At 40.4% G+C, this 18,965-nt stretch overlaps 1 protein-coding gene across 12 annotated transcripts in view; it reads right to left on the reverse strand.

The window, feature by feature from the left end:
- The window catches only part of XRN1 (5'-3' exoribonuclease 1), a 182,119-nt gene that overhangs the window by 76,112 nt on the left and 87,042 nt on the right, over positions 1-18,965 (reverse strand). For 11 of the 12 annotated variants that reach the window (XR_004973779.1, XM_036347036.1, XM_036347032.1 and 8 more), the window contains exon 20: positions 17,521-17,652. Coding sequence is in view for 11 of the 12 variants with exons in the window: in XM_036347036.1 (XP_036202929.1) it covers positions 17,521-17,652 (132 nt within the window). In the remaining variant the exon portion in view is untranslated. Of the gene's footprint in view, positions 1-16,948; positions 16,975-17,520; positions 17,653-18,965 lie in introns of those variants that run through there. The other variant, XM_036347041.1, reaches the window with a different exon arrangement.

Genomic DNA, 18,965 nt, shown 5'->3' on the forward strand with positions numbered 1-18,965 from the left:
GATTACTGTACCTTAAACCTTACTAATTTTGGTGTTAGGTGTACTTCTTATAGCTGGTTTACAGTTGGATAATCATGCTGGTGATATAATCAAAGTGCTTCTGTACTTTAATTGAGGAGCTATAGCCACTTAGATTTAATGACAATTCTTATTTTAATTATGTTTCTGCCATTTTATTTTATTTATCATTTTAGGCAGCCTAAACTATATTTTGTTTTGCTTTTCTATCATATATTCTTTTTCTTAAAACAGTTTTTTTTTCAATTACAGTTGATATACAATATTTTATTAGTTTCAGTTGTACAACATAGTGTTTAAATATTTATGTTAACTCATGAAGTGATCTCCCTGATAAGTCTACACCATATGTAGTTATTACAATATTACTGACTATATTCTCTGTGTTTAGTTTACATCCCCATGACTACTCTGTAACTACCAATTTGTACTTCTTATCCCTTCCCCCTTTGCACCCATACCACCATCACCCCTCTCATCTGGCTACCATCAAAACATTCTCTGTTTCTGACTGTTCATTTATTTTATTTAGATTCCATGAATGATATCATATGACATTTATTTTTGCTGACTTATTTCACTCAGCACAATACACTTCGTCCATCAATGTTGTTGCAGTGGCAACATTTCATTCTTCTTAACAGCTGAGGGAGAGAACCAAGATGGCGGCATAGGTTAACGCCAGAGTTTGCTACCTTGAACAACTACTTCAAAAGTGAAACTAAAAGACGGAACGGACATCACCCAGAACCACAGGAACGCTGGCTGAGTGGAAGTCCTACAACTAGGAGGAAAGAGAAACGCATACGGACACTCAGAGGAGGCGCAGTGCTAAAGTCAAATTCTGAGGTGCGGAGTGCGCGGAGCGGGCTGGCGGCAGAGGGCGTGGTTGGCGTTTTCTATCGGGAGGGAGTTGCAGACTCTGAGCTCCAGATCCGGGCGAGTCTTTAGGGACCCTGACTCAAATGGGAGAAGCGGGACTGTCTGGTTTCGGTCAGAGCGAGTGCAGCTTTCTCTCCGAGGTTTGCAGCGGGTGCTGGGACTCAGAGAGGCAGAGCCCCTGGGGACAGGACTGAGAGCCGCCATAACTGCTCTCTCCGGCCCACCCTGTTGATCCTGTGCGACCCGCCCCGCCCAAGCCCTGCACAGAGGCATTTGCCGGATAGCCTCAGGCAAAGGCTAGATTAGCACCTCCCTAGAGGACAGAAGTTCTCTCACTGCAGACACAGCTGATTCTCACAGCCACTTGGCCTGGAGGTCAAACCCTCCCTGGTATTAGCTACAACAATCAAGGCTTAACTACAAGACTGTGCACAAAGACCACTAGGGTGTGCACCAAGAAAGCATAACAAAATGCGGAGACAAAGAAACAGGACAAAATTGTCAATGGAAGATATAGAGTTCAGAACCACACTTTTAAGGTCTCTCAAGAACTGTTTAGAAGCCGCCGATAAACTTAATGAGATCTACAAGAAAACTAATGAGGCCCTCGATGTTATGATGGGGAACCAACTAGAAATTAAGCATACACCGATTGAAATAAAGAATACTATACAGACTCCCAACAGCAGACCAGAGGAGCGCAAGAATCAAGTCAATGATTTGAAATGCAAGGAAGCAAAAAACACCCAACCGGAGGGGCGGAATGAAAAAAGAATCCAAAAATGTGAGGATAGTGTAAGAAGCCTCTGGGACAGCTTCAAGCGTACCAACATCAGAATTATAGGGGTGCCAGAAGATGAGAGAGAGCAAGATATTGAAAACCTATTTGAAGAAATAATGACAGAAAACTTCCCCCACCTGGTGAAAGAAATGGACTTACAGGTCCAAGAAGCACGGAGAACCCCAAACAAAAGGAATCCAAAGAGGACCACACCAAGACACATCATAATTAAAATGCCAAGAGCAAAAGACAAAGAGAGAATCTTAAAAGCAGCAAGAGAAAGAAACTCAGTTACCTACAAGGGAATACCCATACGACTGCCAGCTGATTTCTCAACAGAAACTTTGCAGGCCAGAAGGGAGTGGCAAGAAATATTCAAAGTGATGAATACCAAGAACCTACAACCAAGATTACTTTATCCAGCAAAGCTATCATTCAGAATTGAAGGTCAGATAAAGAGCTTCACAGATAAGGAAAAGCTAAAGGAGTTCATCACAACTAAACCAGGATTATATGAAATGCTGAAAGGTATCCTTTAAGAAGAGGAAGAGGAAGAAAAAGGTAAAGATACAAATTATGAACAACAAATATGCATCTATCAACAAGTGAATCTAAGAATCAAGTGAATAAATAATCTGATGAACAGAATGAACTGGTGATTATAATAGAATCAGGGACATAGAAAGGGAATGGACTGACTATTCTTGGGGGGGAAAGGGGTGTAGGAGATGCGGGAAGAGACTGGACAAAAATCGTGCACCTATGGATGAGGACAGTGCGTGGGGAGTGAGGGTGGAGGGTGGGGCGGGAACTGGGAGGAGGGGAGTTATGGGGAAAAAAAAGAGGAACAAATGTAATAATCTGAACAATAAAGATTTAATTAAAAAAAACAACAGCTGAGGCATAGTCCATTGTATATATGCATCGATTCTTCTTTATTCATTTGTCTACCAATGGACAGGTTGCTTCCTCATTTGGCTATTGTAGATAATGCTGCAATAAACATTTGGGTGCCTATGTCTTTTCAAATGAAGTATGTTGGGTTTCTTCAGATAAATACACAGAAGTGAAACTGGTGGGTCCATCTTTTGTTGTAAAGTCTATTTTGTTTGGTATTATTTTGTTTGGTATAAGCATTACTACCATAGGTTTTTTGTTTGTTTGTTTGCTTCCATTTTCATAAAATATTTTCCATCTCTTTACTTTCAGTCTTTGTACTTTTCAATCTGCAGTGACTCTCTTGTAGACAGCATAAGTAAAGGACTTGTTTTCTTATCCATCCAGCTACCTTATGTCTTTTGATTTAATCCATTTGCATTTAATAAATTGTTTATAGATATGTAGTTATTGCTGTTTTGTTAATCATATTTTTTTATATTTATGTTTCCTTTTTCTCTTCTTCTTCTTTAGAATCCCTTTAACATTCTTGAAATACTGGATTGGTGGTGATGAACTCCTTTAGTTTTTCCTCATCTGGGAGGCTCTTTATATGACCTTCAATTCTAAATGATAGCTTTGCTGAGTAGAGTAATCTTGGTTGTAGGCCTTTGCTTTTCATCACTTTGAATATTTCTTGCCATTTCTTTCTGGCCTGTAAAGTTTCTGTTGAGAAATCAGAGGACAGTCCTATGGGCACTCCCTTGTAGGTTACTAACTGCTTTTCTCTTACCATTTTTAAGATTCTCTTTGTCTATAACCTTTGACATTTTAATTATGATGTGTCTTGGTGTGGGCCTATTTGGGTTAATGATGTTTGGGATTCTCTGTGATTCCTGGGCATGTAAGTTTATTTCCTTTACTAGATTAGGGAAGTTTTCAATCATTATTTCTTAATAAAGGTTCCCAATTCCTTGCACTTTCTCTTCTCCTTATGTTATACCATGATGCAAACGTTGGTGCTGATGTTGTCCCAGAAGCCCTTTAAACTATCCTTATTTTCCTGGATTGTTTTCTTTTTGCTGTTCTGATTGGGTGTGTTCCGCTACCTTATCTTGCAAATCGCTGATGCAATCCTATGCTTCATCTAACCTGCTATTGATTCTTTCTAATGTAATCCTCATTTGTTATTGTATTCTTAATTTCTGACCAGTTCTTTATTATGTTTTCCATCTCCATTTCTCTTTGTTGAAGTTCTCACTGAGGTCATTGAGCACCTTTATAACCAGTGTTTCAAACTCTGCATCTGGTAAAATGCTTGTATACATTTTATTTAGTTTGTTTTCTAAAGTTTTGTTCTGTTCTTTAATTTGGGACATGTTTCTTTGTCTCCTCTTTTAGGCTACCTCCCTGTGTTTGTTTCTATGTATTAAGTAGAGCTGCTACCTCTCCCAGTCTTGGTAGAGTGGCCTTATGTAGCACATGTCCTGTGGGGCACAGTCTCACTGTTCACCTGAGCCAGGTGTTCCAGATGTGTCTTTTGTGTGGGCTGTCCTCCTGCTATAGTTGAGCCTTGATTGCTACTGGCATGTCAGTGGGAGGGATTAACCCTCAGGCCTATTGGTTTTGAGGACTGGCTGTGACTACAGTGTGTTAGTTCTGGAGCCTGTGCTCTGCCCTAGGACATTTGTTATGAGCTACAAAGTGATCTGCAGATGGTTGCCACTTGTACTGGGCTTGGAGGTGCCTGGAAGAGGCTAAGCTATGAACTTAAGCCATATGTCACTATTGCCAGACTTGGAGCTACTTAGCAAAAGGTACGGAGCACTATAAGGCCAGTTGCTCCTTGTTTGGGGTTTGAGAGATTTTAGGAAAGTCTGAAATATGTGCCAAGGCCATATGTATGGAAAAGCCATTGGAAGTGGCTTGGGTGGGCCTGCAAGTTGGATGGGGTCTCAGAGAATCACCAGGGCAGGGCAAATATTGTTAGAAAGATTGATGGAAACCCAGATATGGAGCCTGCAGTGTAGGGGAAAGCATTCAGCAAAGGAACAATGGCTTCTGCCAGCACTTCTGTCTGGGAGAAAGCTGCCCCTCCAGTCCTCACCGTGAAGCCAGACAATTCAGTTCCTTCCCATAAGGAAAAACTGCTGCCCCAGTCCTGGAGCTTAGAGCAAGTGGGTATTAGTGAGTCCATGCATGGGCTCTGTAAGAGGAACTTCCTGGGACTTCAGCAACTTTCTGTTTCACTCATCCACAATCCCCTCTGGTTCTTTTAGCCAGAAGTTATGGGGACTTCTTTTCATGGCACTGGGCCACTGGGCTGGGGAAGCCCTGTATAGGGCTGGGATACCTTGCTCCTCAGGGGAGACATCAGCAGCAGAGATATCACTCCCAACTTTTAACCACCACATGTGGGTGTGGGACCAAACTGTTCCGCACCTCTGCCCCTTCTACTGGTCTTGATGTAGATTCTTCTGTATATCCTTAGTTATATGCTGTCTGGTCAGCCAGATATCAGATAGTTCTCACTAATGGCAGTCTTTAGTTTATTTGCAATTTTGATGTGGTCATGGTAGCAGGAAAGTACACCATTTTCCCTACTCTGCCATCTTGACAGGAAGACTCCTATAATTTCTTTCATTTAATTTTTTTCTTGCTAGTACTTTGCAAGTTAGAAATCTTGCTTTATATTTCTATTTATGGTTACTTCTGACTCAAACTTTTGAAAACATTTCATACTTCTCCAAATTTCTAAATTATAAACAAACTACCTTGTAACTTTTTTATATCTAAAATGAGAATTAGTACTTAAAATCCTTTACTAGTTACAGTGTTTACAACCAATATTTTGATAACCCTATTTTTTTTAATGTAAGTCTATTCTCTTCTTGTTTGAGGTATAAGATTAAACAAAGCACCCTCCTCCAAATTATCCTCTAATTGGATCATAATGTTCTCTATAACATCCATAAAGTATTACCTTGCTCCCTTCTCCCTGGATTCTGTTCTTCTTTAATTCCTAAACCTTTTGAAACCATTATATCCTCAATATCCACATTCTTAAATGAATGTTCCACCACTTCCCTGGGTAGCTCTCTCAAGTGGTAGCCTCTCAATGTTACATGTATGATCTATCCAAGACCACAGTAGTTCTTCAGCCTCCCTATCTTTAATAACCTTCTCCTCCATTCTACTTTGGTCACCTATTCCCTTGGCTATGACTTGGGTAAAGACATCACCCATTTATTTATTTTTATTTGTACTATTGAAAGTATTACATATGTCCCCTCCTCACCCCCACTGACCCCCAAAAGCCTGCCCCCACCCCCACCCCAGACTTTCACCACCCTATTAGGTGTCCATGGGATATGCATACATGCACACAAGGTATCTGGTTGATTATCTCCCACCCACCCACGATCCCTCACCTTCCCACCGAGATTCCAGACTCTGTTCCATGCTTCCATGTCTATGGATCCATTCCATTCATCAGTTTATTTTGTTCATTAGATTCCACATATGAATGAGATCATGTGATACTTGTCTTTCTCTGACTGACTTATTTCACGTAGCATGATACTCTCCAGGTCCCTCAATGCTTTCGCAAAGGGTAAGAGCTTCTTTTTAACTGCTGCATAGTATTCCATGATATAAATGTACCATAGCTTTTTAATCCACTTGTCTACTGATGGGCTATTTCCAGATCACAGCTATTGTAAATTGTGCTGCTATGAACATAGGGGTGCATATATTCTTTCTGATTGGTGTTTTGGGTTTCATAGGATATATTCCTAGAAGTGGGATCACTGGATGAAATGGCAGTTCAATATTTAATTTTTTGAGGAAACTCCATACTGTTTTCAATAATGGCTGCACCAGTCTGCATTCTCATCAGCAATGTACTAAGGTTCCCTTTTCTCCACATCCTTCCCAGCACTTGTCATTTGTTGATGGTAGCCATTCTGACAGGTGTTAGGGTGATACCTCATTGTCATTTTAATTTGCATCTCTCTGGTGATTAGTGAATTGAGCATTTTTATGTCTGTTGGCCATTAGTATGTCTACTTTGGAGAAGTGTCTATTTAAGTCCTTTGTCCTTTTTTTAATTGGATTGTATGTCTTCCTCTTGTTAAGTTGGATATTAACCCTTTATCAAATGTATCATTGCCAAATATGTTCTCCCATATAGTGGGCTCCCTTTTCATTTTGTTGAAGGTTCCTTTTGCTAAACAGAAACTTTTTATTTTGATGTAGTCCCATTTGTTTATTTTCACCTTAGTTTCCTTTGCCCTAGGACCATGGTCAGCAAACTGCAGCTTGCGAGCCACATGTGGCTCTTTGGCCCCTTGAGTGTGGCTCTTCCTAAGCTTAGGAGTACCCTAATTAAGTTAATAACAATGTACCTACCTATATAGTTTAAGTTTAAAAAAATTGGCTCTCAAAAGAAATTTCAATTGTTGTACTGTTGATATTTGGCTGTGTTGACTAATGAGTTTGCCGACCACTGCCCTACGAGATGTATCTAGAAACATATTGACACGAGAGATGTCTGGAAAGTTTGCTGACTATGGCTTCTTCTAGGGTTTTTATGGTTTCCAGACTTACATTTAAGTCTTTTATCCATTTTGAGTTTATTCTTGTGTATGATGTAAGTCGATGGTCTAGTTTCATTTTTTTGCATATATCTGTCCAACTTTCCTAACACCCTTTATTGAAGAGACTCTCTTGACTCTGTTGTATGCTCTTGCCTCCTTTGTCAAATATTAATTGAGCATAATGGCTTAGGTCAATTTCTTGGGTCTCTGTTCTGTTCCATTTATCTACATGCCTGTTCTTATGCCAGTACCAGGCTATTTTGATTACGGTGGCTTTGTAGTATAACTTGAAATCTGGTATTGTGATTACTTCAACTTTGTTTTTCTTTCTCAAGATTGTTGCAGCTATTCGGGGTCTTTTTTTTGGTTCCATATAAATTGTTGGAATAACTGTTCCTGCTCTGTAAAATATGCTGTTCGTATTTTAATTGGGATTATATTGAATCTGTAGATTGCATTGGGTAATACGGACATTTTAATGATGTCAATTCTATGTATCCATGAACATGAAATCTTCCTTCCCTTGTTTATATCTTCTTCTATCTCTTTTCTCAATGTCCTGTATTTTTCTGAGTACAAGTCTTTTACCTCCTAAGTTAAGTTTATTCGTATGCATCTTAATTTTTTTTTTGCAGTGGCAAATGGGATTGTTGGTTTAGTTCATTACTGGTGTATAAAAAAATACATCAATTTTTGGGTGTTGTGTTTCCTGCTACATTGTGAAATTCATTTATTAAATTTAGTAGATTTTTGGTGGAGTCTTTAGGTTTTCTATGTACAATATCATGTCATCTGTGATTAATGAGAGTTTCACTTCCTCATTTTCAATCTGGATGCCTTTTATTTCTTCTTCTAGTCTGATTGTTGTACTAGGACTTCCAGTACTATGTTGAATAAGTGTAGGGAAAGTGGATATCCCTATCTTGTTCCTGATCTTAGGGAAAATGGTTTTAGTTTTTGTATGATGATCACTGTAGGTCTGTATCATATTGAGATATGATCCCTCTATTCCCACTTTGAGTTTTATAAAAAATGGGTGCTGTATTTTGTTGAATGCTTTTTCTGCCTGTATTGATATGTACATGTGATTTTTGTCTTTCAATTTATGTGATGTATCACGTTTACTGATTTGTGAATATTGTACCAGCCGTGCATCCCTGAACAAATCCCACTTGGTCATGATATATGATCTTTTTAACATATTGTTGGATCCAATTCGCTAAAATTTTGTTGAGGATTTTAGCATCTATATTCATCAGGGATATTGGCCTGTAATTCTCTTTCTTTGTAGTGTCTTTATCTGGTTTGAGAATTAGGATAATGCTGGCCCCATAAGAAAAGATCGGGGAAGTGTTCCTCGTGGATTTTTTGGAGTAATTTGAGCAATATGGGTGTTAGTTCTTGTTTCAATGTTTGGTAAAATTCTCATGTGAAGCCATCCGAACCAGGGCTTTTGTCTGTGGTGAGTGTTTTGATTACTGCCTCTATTTCATCAGTTGTTATTGACCTATTCAGGTTTTCTGAATCTTCCTTATTTAGTTTTGGGAGACTATTTTTCTAGGAAATTGTCCAGCTTGTTGTCATATAGTTGTTGATAGTATTTTCTTACAATCCTTTGTATTTTTCTAGTGTCATTGATTACTTCTCCGTTTTTGTTTCTGCTTTTATTTATTTGGGTCCTCTTTCTTTTTTTAATTTTTATTGTTTGCAGAGTGGAAGGGAGAGGTAGAGATACAAACATCAATGATGAGAGGGAATCATTGATTGGCTGCCTCCTACACACTCCCCTACTGGGGACTGAGTCCACAAACTGGGCAAGTGCCCTGACTGGGAATCGAACCAGTGACCTCCTGATTCATAGATATACGCTCAACCAGTGAGACATGCCACCTGGACCTCTCTATTTCTTGATGAGTCTGGCTAATGGTTATTCAATCTTCTTTATCCTTTCAAAGAACCAGCTCTTGTTTTCAGTAATTATTATTATTACTAGTGGCCCGGTGCACGGTGTGTGTGTGTGTGTGTGTGTGTGTGTGTGTGTGTGTGTGTCCCTCAGCCCGGCCTGCACCCTCTCCAATCTGGGACCCCTGGAGGTTTACAGGGATCAGCCTAAACCGGAAGTCGGACATCCCTCTTGCAATCCGGGGACTGTTGGCTCCTAACCACTCACATGCCTGTCTGCCTGATTGCCCCTAACCACTCTGCCTGCCGGCCTGCTCGCCTTCAACCGCCCCCCGTCGTCGGCCTGCTCGCCCCCAAATCCCCCCCCCGCCAGCCTGCTCACCCTTACTGCCCCCCGTGCCAGTGTGCTCGTCCCCAACTGCCTGCCATGCTGGCCTGCTCACCCCCAACTGCCCCCATCTGCTGGCCTGCTTCCCCCCACCCTCCCTCCCCACTGGTCTGCTCACCCCCAACTGGCCCCCTGCTGGCCTGCTCACTCCAAACTTCCCCCCCACAGTCCTGATCATCCCCAACTGCCCCCCACTGATGGCCTGCTCGCCCCCAACTGGCCCCCCTGCTGGTCTGCTCACCCCCCAACTGACCCCCCGCACTGACCTGATCACCCCCAACGGCCCTCCCCCAATGGCCTGATCACCCACAACTGCCGTACCATCCTGGCCTGATCACCCACCAACTACCTTCCCCTCTTGGCCTCTAACCGCCTCTACCTTGGCTCCGCCACCATGGCTTTGTCCAGAAGAATGTCCAAAAGGTCTCCTGGAAGGTCTCCCAGTCTAATTAGCATATTATACTTTTATTAGTATAGAGGCCTGGTGCACGGGTGGGGGCCGGCTGGTTTGCCCTGAAGTGTGTCCCGGATCAGGGTGGGGGTTCCCTTGGGGTGTGGGGTGGCCTGGGCGAGGGGCCTGTGGTGGTTTGCAGGATGGCCACACCCCCATGGGGTGAGGGTCTGAGGGCTCTTTCCAAGCTGGCCACACCCCCTTCAGGGTGAGGGTTCCTGCTGGGGTGCCTGGCCAGCCTGGGTGAGGGGCTGATGGCTGTTTGCAGGCTGGCCAGGCCCCCCAGTGGGGACTCTTACTTCATGGGGGTGTGGCCAGCCTGGGTGAGGAGCTGAGGGCTGTTTTCAGGCTGGCCACGCCCTCCAGAGACCCAGGCCCCCAGCCCCTCCTTGAGCGGAGGCCAGGGCCGGCTGGAAGCTTGGCTTCCTCTGTCGCCAGGGGCAACCCAAGCCTCCAGGTCCGTGGCCGCAGCCATCTTTGTTGGGTTAATTTGCATCCTTGTTCTGATTGGCTGGTGGGCATAGCGGAGGGACCGTCAATTTGCATGTTTCCCTTTAATTAGTGTAGTTTTTTTTTTTTAAGTCTCTATATTGTTTATTTGTGCTCTAATCTTTATTATTTCCTTCCTTCTACTTATTCTGGGCATTTCTTGTTGCTCCTAATTCTTTAAGTTGTACAGTTAAATAGTTTATTATTAATTTTTCTTGTTTTTCTTGAGGTAGGCCTGTTGTGCTATGAACTTCCTTCTCAGCACTGCTTTTGCTGTGTCCCTGAAATTTTGGGTTTTTTGGTGTTCATTTTCATCTGTTTTCAGAAAGTTTTTGATTTCTTTCTTAATCTCATCAATAGCCATTTTATTGTTTGATAACATGATACTTAGCTGCCATGTGTTTGGGGTGTTTTTACTGTAGTTGATTTCTAATTTTATTCCACTGTGATCTGAGAAAATGCTTGATAGGATTTGAATCTTCTTGAACTTAGACTTGTTTTGTGTCCTAATATGTGGTTTATCTTTGTGAATGATCCATGTGTACTTGAGAAGAATTTATATTCTGCAGCTTTGGGGTAAAATGTTCCATAAATCTCAACTAAATCCATCTGATCCACTGTGCCCTTTAGAGTCACCGTTTTCTTGTTAACATTCTTTTGCCTAGAAGTTCTATGCAGTGAAGTCAGCGGGTTGTTAAAGTCCCTTACCATGACTGTATTGTTGTTGATCTCACTCTTAAAGTCCTCTAGAAGTTTTTTTTTTTACATATTTAGGTGCTCCTATATTGGGTGATATGTTTAGCAGGGTTATAACCTCTTGTTGGGTCAATCCCTTTAGTATTAAAAACTTTACTGTCTGTTGTGATGGCCTTTATTGTGAAGTCTATTTTGTCAGATATGAGTATTGCTACCCCAGCTTTATTTTACGTTTCCATTTGCATGGAAAATTTCTTTCCATCCCTACACTCTCATCCTGAGTGAGTCTTCTGTTCTAAAGTCGGTCTCTTGTAGACAGCATAGAGTTGGATCATATTTTTGTATCCATTAAGCTACCATGTGTCTTTTGATTGGAGCATTTTATCCATTTACAGTTAAGCTTATTATTGATAGGTATTTATTTATTGCCATTTGCTTTCTGTCTGCCTAGGTTTCTCTATTTCTTCTTCAAATTACAGCAGTCCCTTTAGCAATTCTTGTAATGCTAGATTTGTGGTGATGAACTCCTTTAGTTTTTGTTTGTTTGGTTTTTTTGTCTGGGAAGCACTTTATTTCACTGTCTATTTTGAAAGATAGCCTTGCTGGATATAGTAATCTTGGTTTCAGATCCTTGTTTTCTATCACCTTGAGTACTTGATGCCATTTGCTTCTGGCCTATAGAGTTTCTGATGAGAAATCAGGTGTCAGCCTTATGGGAGCTCCTTTGAAGGTAACAGTATGCTTTTTTCTTGCTATCTTTAAGATTCTCTCTTTGTCTTTAATTTTTGGCATTTTAATTATGATGTGCCTGGACGTGGGCCTGTCTGGGTTCTTTTTGCTTGGGACTTTCTGTGTCTCCTGAACTTGTGTGACTTTTTCCTTCACCAGGTTAGGAAAGCTTTCTGCCATTATTTCTTCAAATACATTCTCTATCTCTTTCTCTCTTTCTGTCTCTTCTGGCACACCTAGTATGCAAATACTGTTATGTTTCACATTATCCCAGAGCTCTCTGAAGCTGTCCTCTAGTTTTTTAACTGTTTTCTAGTTTTGGTTCTGTGATTGAGTGATTTTTTCCTACCCTGTCTTCTAATTCACTGATCCGATCCTAAGATTCCTCTAATCTGTTGTGTATTCCTTGTAATGTGTTATTAGTGCTATGTCATTCTTTACTTTCATTTTCATAGTTACTATATCTTTTCTCATGGTATTGAGCATCTTTACCATCATTATTCTGAACTCTATATCAGAAAAAATTTCTTATCTCCATTTCATTTATCTCTTCTTCTGGATATTCTCTTGTTCTTTCATTTGGGCGTTGTATTTTTGACTCCTCATTTTGGTTGCCAGTTTGGGTTTGTGACTATGTATTAGGTAGATCTGTTACACCTCTCAATCTCTAGTGCAGGGCAGTGTCAAATGCTGTTTGTGACTTATTAGATCAGGCAAAAAGGCCTGCAGACTAATTGGATTTAGTCTTGAATAGCGTTCATGAATCATCTACAGGTGTGGCATGAGTTTTGCCAACAGCATGGGGTAACTACTTCTGCCTAAAGGTTAACTGTTATTCTCAGTCTCTTAATGGGCATCAGAAACTCCACATTATGGGGCCAGGTGTTTCCCAATAGGGTGGGTTGACTGTCTTCCCCCCATGCAAAACCACATGCATAGCAAATGTCTGCGTGAGAAAGATGAACTCCGCACAGGAAACTGGGGTGTCTGCCTTCTGAGCTATAACACCAGAGCCCCCAACCCTGGCTTCTGTCCACACAGTTCCAGTCCCATTTGCCCTAGCACAATGTGAGTGGCTGCACACAGAATTTTGTGCATTGGCCCTGCATTTCCAGCCATCTTTACCTGGCATACAGCAACCCAGATGCTTTTCACAGCCAGATGTTATGTGGGCACCTTTCTCAGTTCTGGTGTTCTCTGCGGGGGGGGGGCAGCTTGGGTATTAGACCCCAGAGTTCTCAGTGGCCACCCCTCACAGCTGCGATACTTTCCGGAACTTCAGCTGCTGTTTGTCAGAGCCTGGCCAGACCTTTCATGCCTCTACCCTTCCCACCAGTCTCCACTTTCCATCCCTAGTTATCAAGGTTCTTTCCAGCCAGTCTTCAGTTAATTATTCAGAAAAAATTCTTTTTGTATTTTAATTGTAATTCCAGTTTAGTCCTGGGAGTGTTTCTGTGTAGCATCCACATACTCCGCTACCATTGTTAATCTCTCCATTTCTGCCAAGAGAGCCTCAATCACGGCAGAGGCCTAGGTCTGAAAGCTTATTTGTCCCTATGGGCTCAAATCTCTCCTCTACCTCTAAAATCACTACCTCAAATATTTTGTCTAAAAACTTCTCCATCTAACTTGCTTGTTCAACCATTTTGTTTATGACTCATATTCCATTAATTTGGGATCTCCAGTCCATCTATTATTCTAGTTACTCCCATTAACTATTAACCCTCTACTTTCCTAACGTCTATATTTCACCTAGATGCCACTGTCTATCATTTCAGTAACATTCCTGCCAGTATCCTAAATCTTTGCCTCTTCATATTTTTGTTGTACCCATTTGGTAAAATCCAGTGCTGTTTAAATCAACCTATCTGCTTTTTCTAGACCTGTGACTGATGAACCCTATTCTACTATCAAAAGACAGAACAATTATTACATTACTAGAGGCCCGGTGCATGGATTCATGCACTGGTGGGGTCTCTCGGCCTGGCCTGCAGGAATCGGGCTGAAACTGGCTCTCCAACATCCCCTGAGGAATCCCGGATTGTGAGAGAGTGGTTCTTGGGTGGTGCATCCCAAAATCGGGCTCTCTCCTCTCTGGTTTCCCATGCGTCACCTGAGAACCGCAGCTCCTGTGTTGAGCATCTGCCCCCTGGTGGTTAGAGTGTGTCATAGCTACTGGCCATTGGCCGGTCACTTAGGCTTTTATATATATACTAGAGGCCCGGTGTACAAAAAATTGTGCACTGGCGGGGGAGAGGGCGATTATAAAGATTATAAAGTACTCTCAAATTCAATTCTTCCCTCAGCCCCACTTGTGCCCTCTCACAGTCTGGGACCCCTTGGGAGATAACCACCTGCTGGCTTAGGCCTGCTCCCTGGGTGGCACATGGCAGGCCCGATCCCTCGGTGCCTGCCCCGCCTCCCCGGGTCGCGCACACGGCAGGGCTGATCTGGGGGTTGGGGCGCTGCCCCGGGTCACGCACACGGCAGGGCCGATCTGGGGGTCGGGGCACCGCCCCCGGTCAGGTTGAACACGGGACGCCCGAGCAGGCCAGCAGATTGCTGCTGCCCTGCCCGGCCGCCCTGGGTCGGGTCGCACACGGATGCCTGCACCCCAGGTCGCAGATAGCAGGCCCGGATGGCGGTGGGGCAGGCAGGATGGCACTGCCCTGCCCTGCCTGCAGTATGCAAATTAGCTGCCATCTTTGTTGGCAGTTAATTTGCATATCATGCTGATTAGCCAATGGGAGGCATAACGAATGTATGGTCAATTACCATGTTTGTCTATTATTAAATAGGATAGATAAATTCATGTCTTTCAACTTCAAAAAGGGTCCTTAATACTGGCTATAATTTTACCATGTTTATCTTATCAATGGAAACTCTCCCATTTTCTCCAAGGACTATTTCAAACTGCCTCCATTCTACTTAAGGCCAACCCCACACAGTCCTCAATAGCCAAACTCAAATCTCCACATCTTCCTCACACCAAACACACACCAACCAACAGTTCCATCCCATCTTCTTAATGAATACATCTTGTTTCTTCTTCAAATGTATTGCTTTCTATTTTGTACCTCTCTTGCCATTTGTTTTTACACATGATCAAATCTCCTTGAATAAACCAAAACCAATGCCACTTAATTTTATAACTTTCTTCATCTATCTCTTATTGTTAGTACCTCTTAGAATGTAAATGTTACACAGGAATACAGAAATTTATCACGCATAGCATATGGGTATAGTTAGGTTTCTAAAAATAAAATCATATAATTTGATACAGAAATATTTCATGTCTAATGTTCATAGAAAAAGGATGTGTTAAATTTAGGAGAACATGTTTTGGTTAATAAGATTCATGGATATATAACTAAGATAAGTAATAGGTTCTACATTCTTGCTGTAGAACTCTTAGAACTAAGAATGGTTTGCACAAGCATTACTCCTTGTTGGAGCTACGGGATCATCACCTCATTCTACTGACATAATGTGCAAAGTCATAAATAAGTCAAGTAAACCCTCAGGGGAAGAGCAACAGTGGTCTTGTGAAGTTCACCTTGGAAGACAGATTACAAAGAACTTGGGGGGTAAGGGAAGAGGGGACAAAATGTGGGATGATATGAAGGAAATACTGTGGTAAAGAAAAGCAATTTAAGAGAATGGGGACCAGAATAAATAAACCTGAATGGTTATGAATTATGCAGTCTTAACTACCCTTCTTGGCTGACAAGAGACCCTGAACTGGCAGGTACTAGAATTCATTCCCTTGAATAAGAACAAGACCCCTTTCAAAACCAAAATAGCTCTTGCTAAATCTTATCAAAACATTTTACATGGCTTATTTCCTTATTCTTTTTTTTTTTTTTTAAATATATTTTATTGATTTTTTACAGAGAGGAAGGGAGAGAGATAGAGAGTTAGAAACATCGATGAGAGAGAAACATCGATCAGCTGCCTCTTGCACATCCCCCACTGGGGAAGTGCCCGCAACCCAGGTACATGCCCTTGACCGGAATCGAACCTGGGACCTTTCAGTCCGCAGGCCGACGCTCTATCCACTGAGCCAAACCGGTTATGGCTTATTTCCTTATTCTTGAAACACTTTTTCTTTGATTTCCATAGTATAACATGTGAATCTCCTGTCTTTTATTTTACCTCTTGGCTTGCCTCTTTTGTTTCCCCTGCCTCATCTTCCTTCTTGATTCCAACACTCTAGCCACATTAGCCATGACACATTCTGCTTTTCCTTGTGCCACAGGGACTTTGCATGTAACTCTTCATTCATTCTGAAATATGCTTCTTTTCCACTCTGACCAAATCCTACTCTACATTTAAGTAGCAGTTTAATCAACACTTCCTCAGGAAAGTTTTATCTGACTAGAGCAAATTCTTCCCTAGTTAGGTCAATCCCTGCTATTATACGGTCTCACAGTACTATTCCTTCAGAGCAATTATCATAGTCGCAGTTTGATTAAAAAAGCAAAAACAAAAAACAAACCACACAAGACATTAAAATCCATAACCCATCTACCAGCCATAAAGTTCATGAATATAGGGACTCTGGGATTTTATTCACTGTGGTATACTGCCAACTACTGTACTCAGCACATATCAATAAATAATTGTTGAATTGTTATATAAATAAATGACTAAACTCATAGTATTTTGAATCATTTTTCTTATCCTATTAAGAGTCTTAACTAAGAGAATCTCTACTTCATTCAAACATATATGTATCGAATGCTAAGGAATGAGAGCAGAGTGGTGACAAAAACAGGTACGTTCCCTACCTTATTGAGCACACTATCTAAAAAATGGTTAAGGTAATAAAAAAATAAATTTATTATGATTTTTGTTAATGTGCAATAAAAAATTCAGAAAGACGTGAGCTATAACAGGGGCTTCTGATATTGTTGGAAGGCTTTACGTCTACCTTCTGAGAGCTATATTTACCTTCTTCATTTACGGTAGAATTTTTTCTTTTAGATTTTCCCTGTTTACTCATCTTTGAATAGCCTGGTATTAGCTCCAAAACTATAGAATAGATTTCTCCTCTACTATAGTGAATGTTATTACAGTTTAAACAGGAGGGCTGATGGATATACATTTATAATACCATTTCATGTGCCACTGCCAGCCAATCATTGTTTTGGTTGTGGAAATCCTAGTGTTTAGAAGAAGAAAGAGAGGAACTATTAGGGTGGAATCATGGTGACCCTGGAAATTAGCATTCTGAGGAGGGTTAGCTTTTTAGTTGTTTGGTTGATACAAACCTTGCATTTCTGAATTCATGGGCATATGGGCTTGGGTGAAGGGGACTGGGTAAGGGAGAGGAGAGAACCCAAAGACAGTCTTCCCTCCTATTTTTATTATTTACATGTGGCCAAAAAATTCAATGGCTTTAAGTTAGTAAACATATTTCTCAAATTCAGGCAACAATCTATTAACTGTTATTCACAGTACTAAGTGATCATGTCTTTTCCTTTTCTGTATATAATGCAGTATTTCAATGACAAACTGAGCAAGGCTTTAACTACTGCTAACCAGGTATTATTTTAAATTAGAACTTATTACTTTCTTTAGAACATAAAATGAAGATGTAGTCAGTATTCAGAGTGATTATTTTGTTAAGTGGAAAATAAGTTAGAGGATAAGTACATTAAAATCCCATTCTAGTTCTATGATATTAAATACTTTTAATGACACTCACTATTCTGAAATTCCTTGTACTTCTTTTGCCCAGTTAGATTGTTCTTTTTCTCCAAGATGAACCACTTTAGATGGTGGAGCAGTTCTTCCCAGATAAAGCTTCTGTATGCCTGGAGGTTCTTCCAAGTAAAACCTTAAAAATTCATATAAAAATTATATTATACCCAAATTTGTGGTTTAATATAGAGTTCTAGTAGTATAAATCTTCTAAGTAAATACATGGTATAATAGAAAAAAAGCCATCTTTTAAAAAACTGTACTATAAATTTCAGAACAAAATCTTGTAAAAAATTCAATCAAAACTTAAAAACAAATATTCTTTCTCTCTTGAGACACCAAACTAAATATACAACAAAAATATAAGGATTATAAAGTACTCTCAAATTCAATAAAGTATTTTTGCTAAAAGTGTTTAACTTGACTCTATAAGCCACTACACATAGCTCTAGTTTATAGGAAATATGTGGGATGAAGGATCCACCTAAGTGACACTAAGAGAAAATAGCCAGGTAAATCCAGAATCCTACAAAATAACTGGCTTAAACTCTTTAAAAAACAATAAAAGGCAGGGAAGAAATCTCTCCATGATTTTTATAGGTATAGAATAATTTATTCTAAAATTTATATAAAAAGGCAAAGGAACAAAAAGCTAAAACAATTTTGAAAAATAAAAATAAGGTTGAAGAAATAACTCTACCTAAGTTTAACACTTACTACGTAGCTACAGTAACAAGACAAAAAACAGACAGATCACTGGAACAGAATGGAGAACTCAGAAGTAGTAGAGCCACACAAATGTGCTCAACTCAACTAATATTTTTTCTTTCAATTACAGTTGACATTCAATATTATTTTATATTACTTTCAGGTGAACAGAACAGCATAGTTGTTAGACATTTATATAACTTACAAAGTGATTCCCCCTATTAAGTCTGTACCCACCTGGCACCAAACATAGTTCTTACAATATAATTGACTATAGTTCCTAAACTCTACTTTATAACCCCGTGACTATTTTGTAACTACCAATTTGTATTTCTTAATCTCTTCACCCTTTTCAACCAGTTCTCCAACCTCCTCCTTCCTCTGGCAACCATCAGTTTGTTCTCTGAATCTATTTTTTTTTAAGTTTTGTTTTTAAGATTCCATGTATGAGTAAAATCACAAGGTGCTAAACTGTTTTTGACAAGGGTGTAAAAACAATCTTATGAGGGAAATATCCCTTTCAACCAATGGTGCTGAAGCAATTGAGTATTCATAGGCAAATGTATGAACTTTGATCTAAACCTTATATTTTTACAAAAATTAACTCACAATAGATCATGGGTTTAAATGTAAAAGGAGTAAAAATATAAAAAATTATAAAACTTTTTGAAGTATGGGAGAAAAATCTCAGGTACCTAGGGCTAGGCGAAGAGTTCTTAGACCAAAAGCATGATCCATAAA

Source organism: Myotis myotis, unplaced genomic scaffold (assembly GCF_014108235.1).
Source record: "Myotis myotis isolate mMyoMyo1 unplaced genomic scaffold, mMyoMyo1.p scaffold_m19_p_2, whole genome shotgun sequence".
Taxonomy (NCBI): Eukaryota; Metazoa; Chordata; class Mammalia; order Chiroptera; family Vespertilionidae; genus Myotis; species Myotis myotis.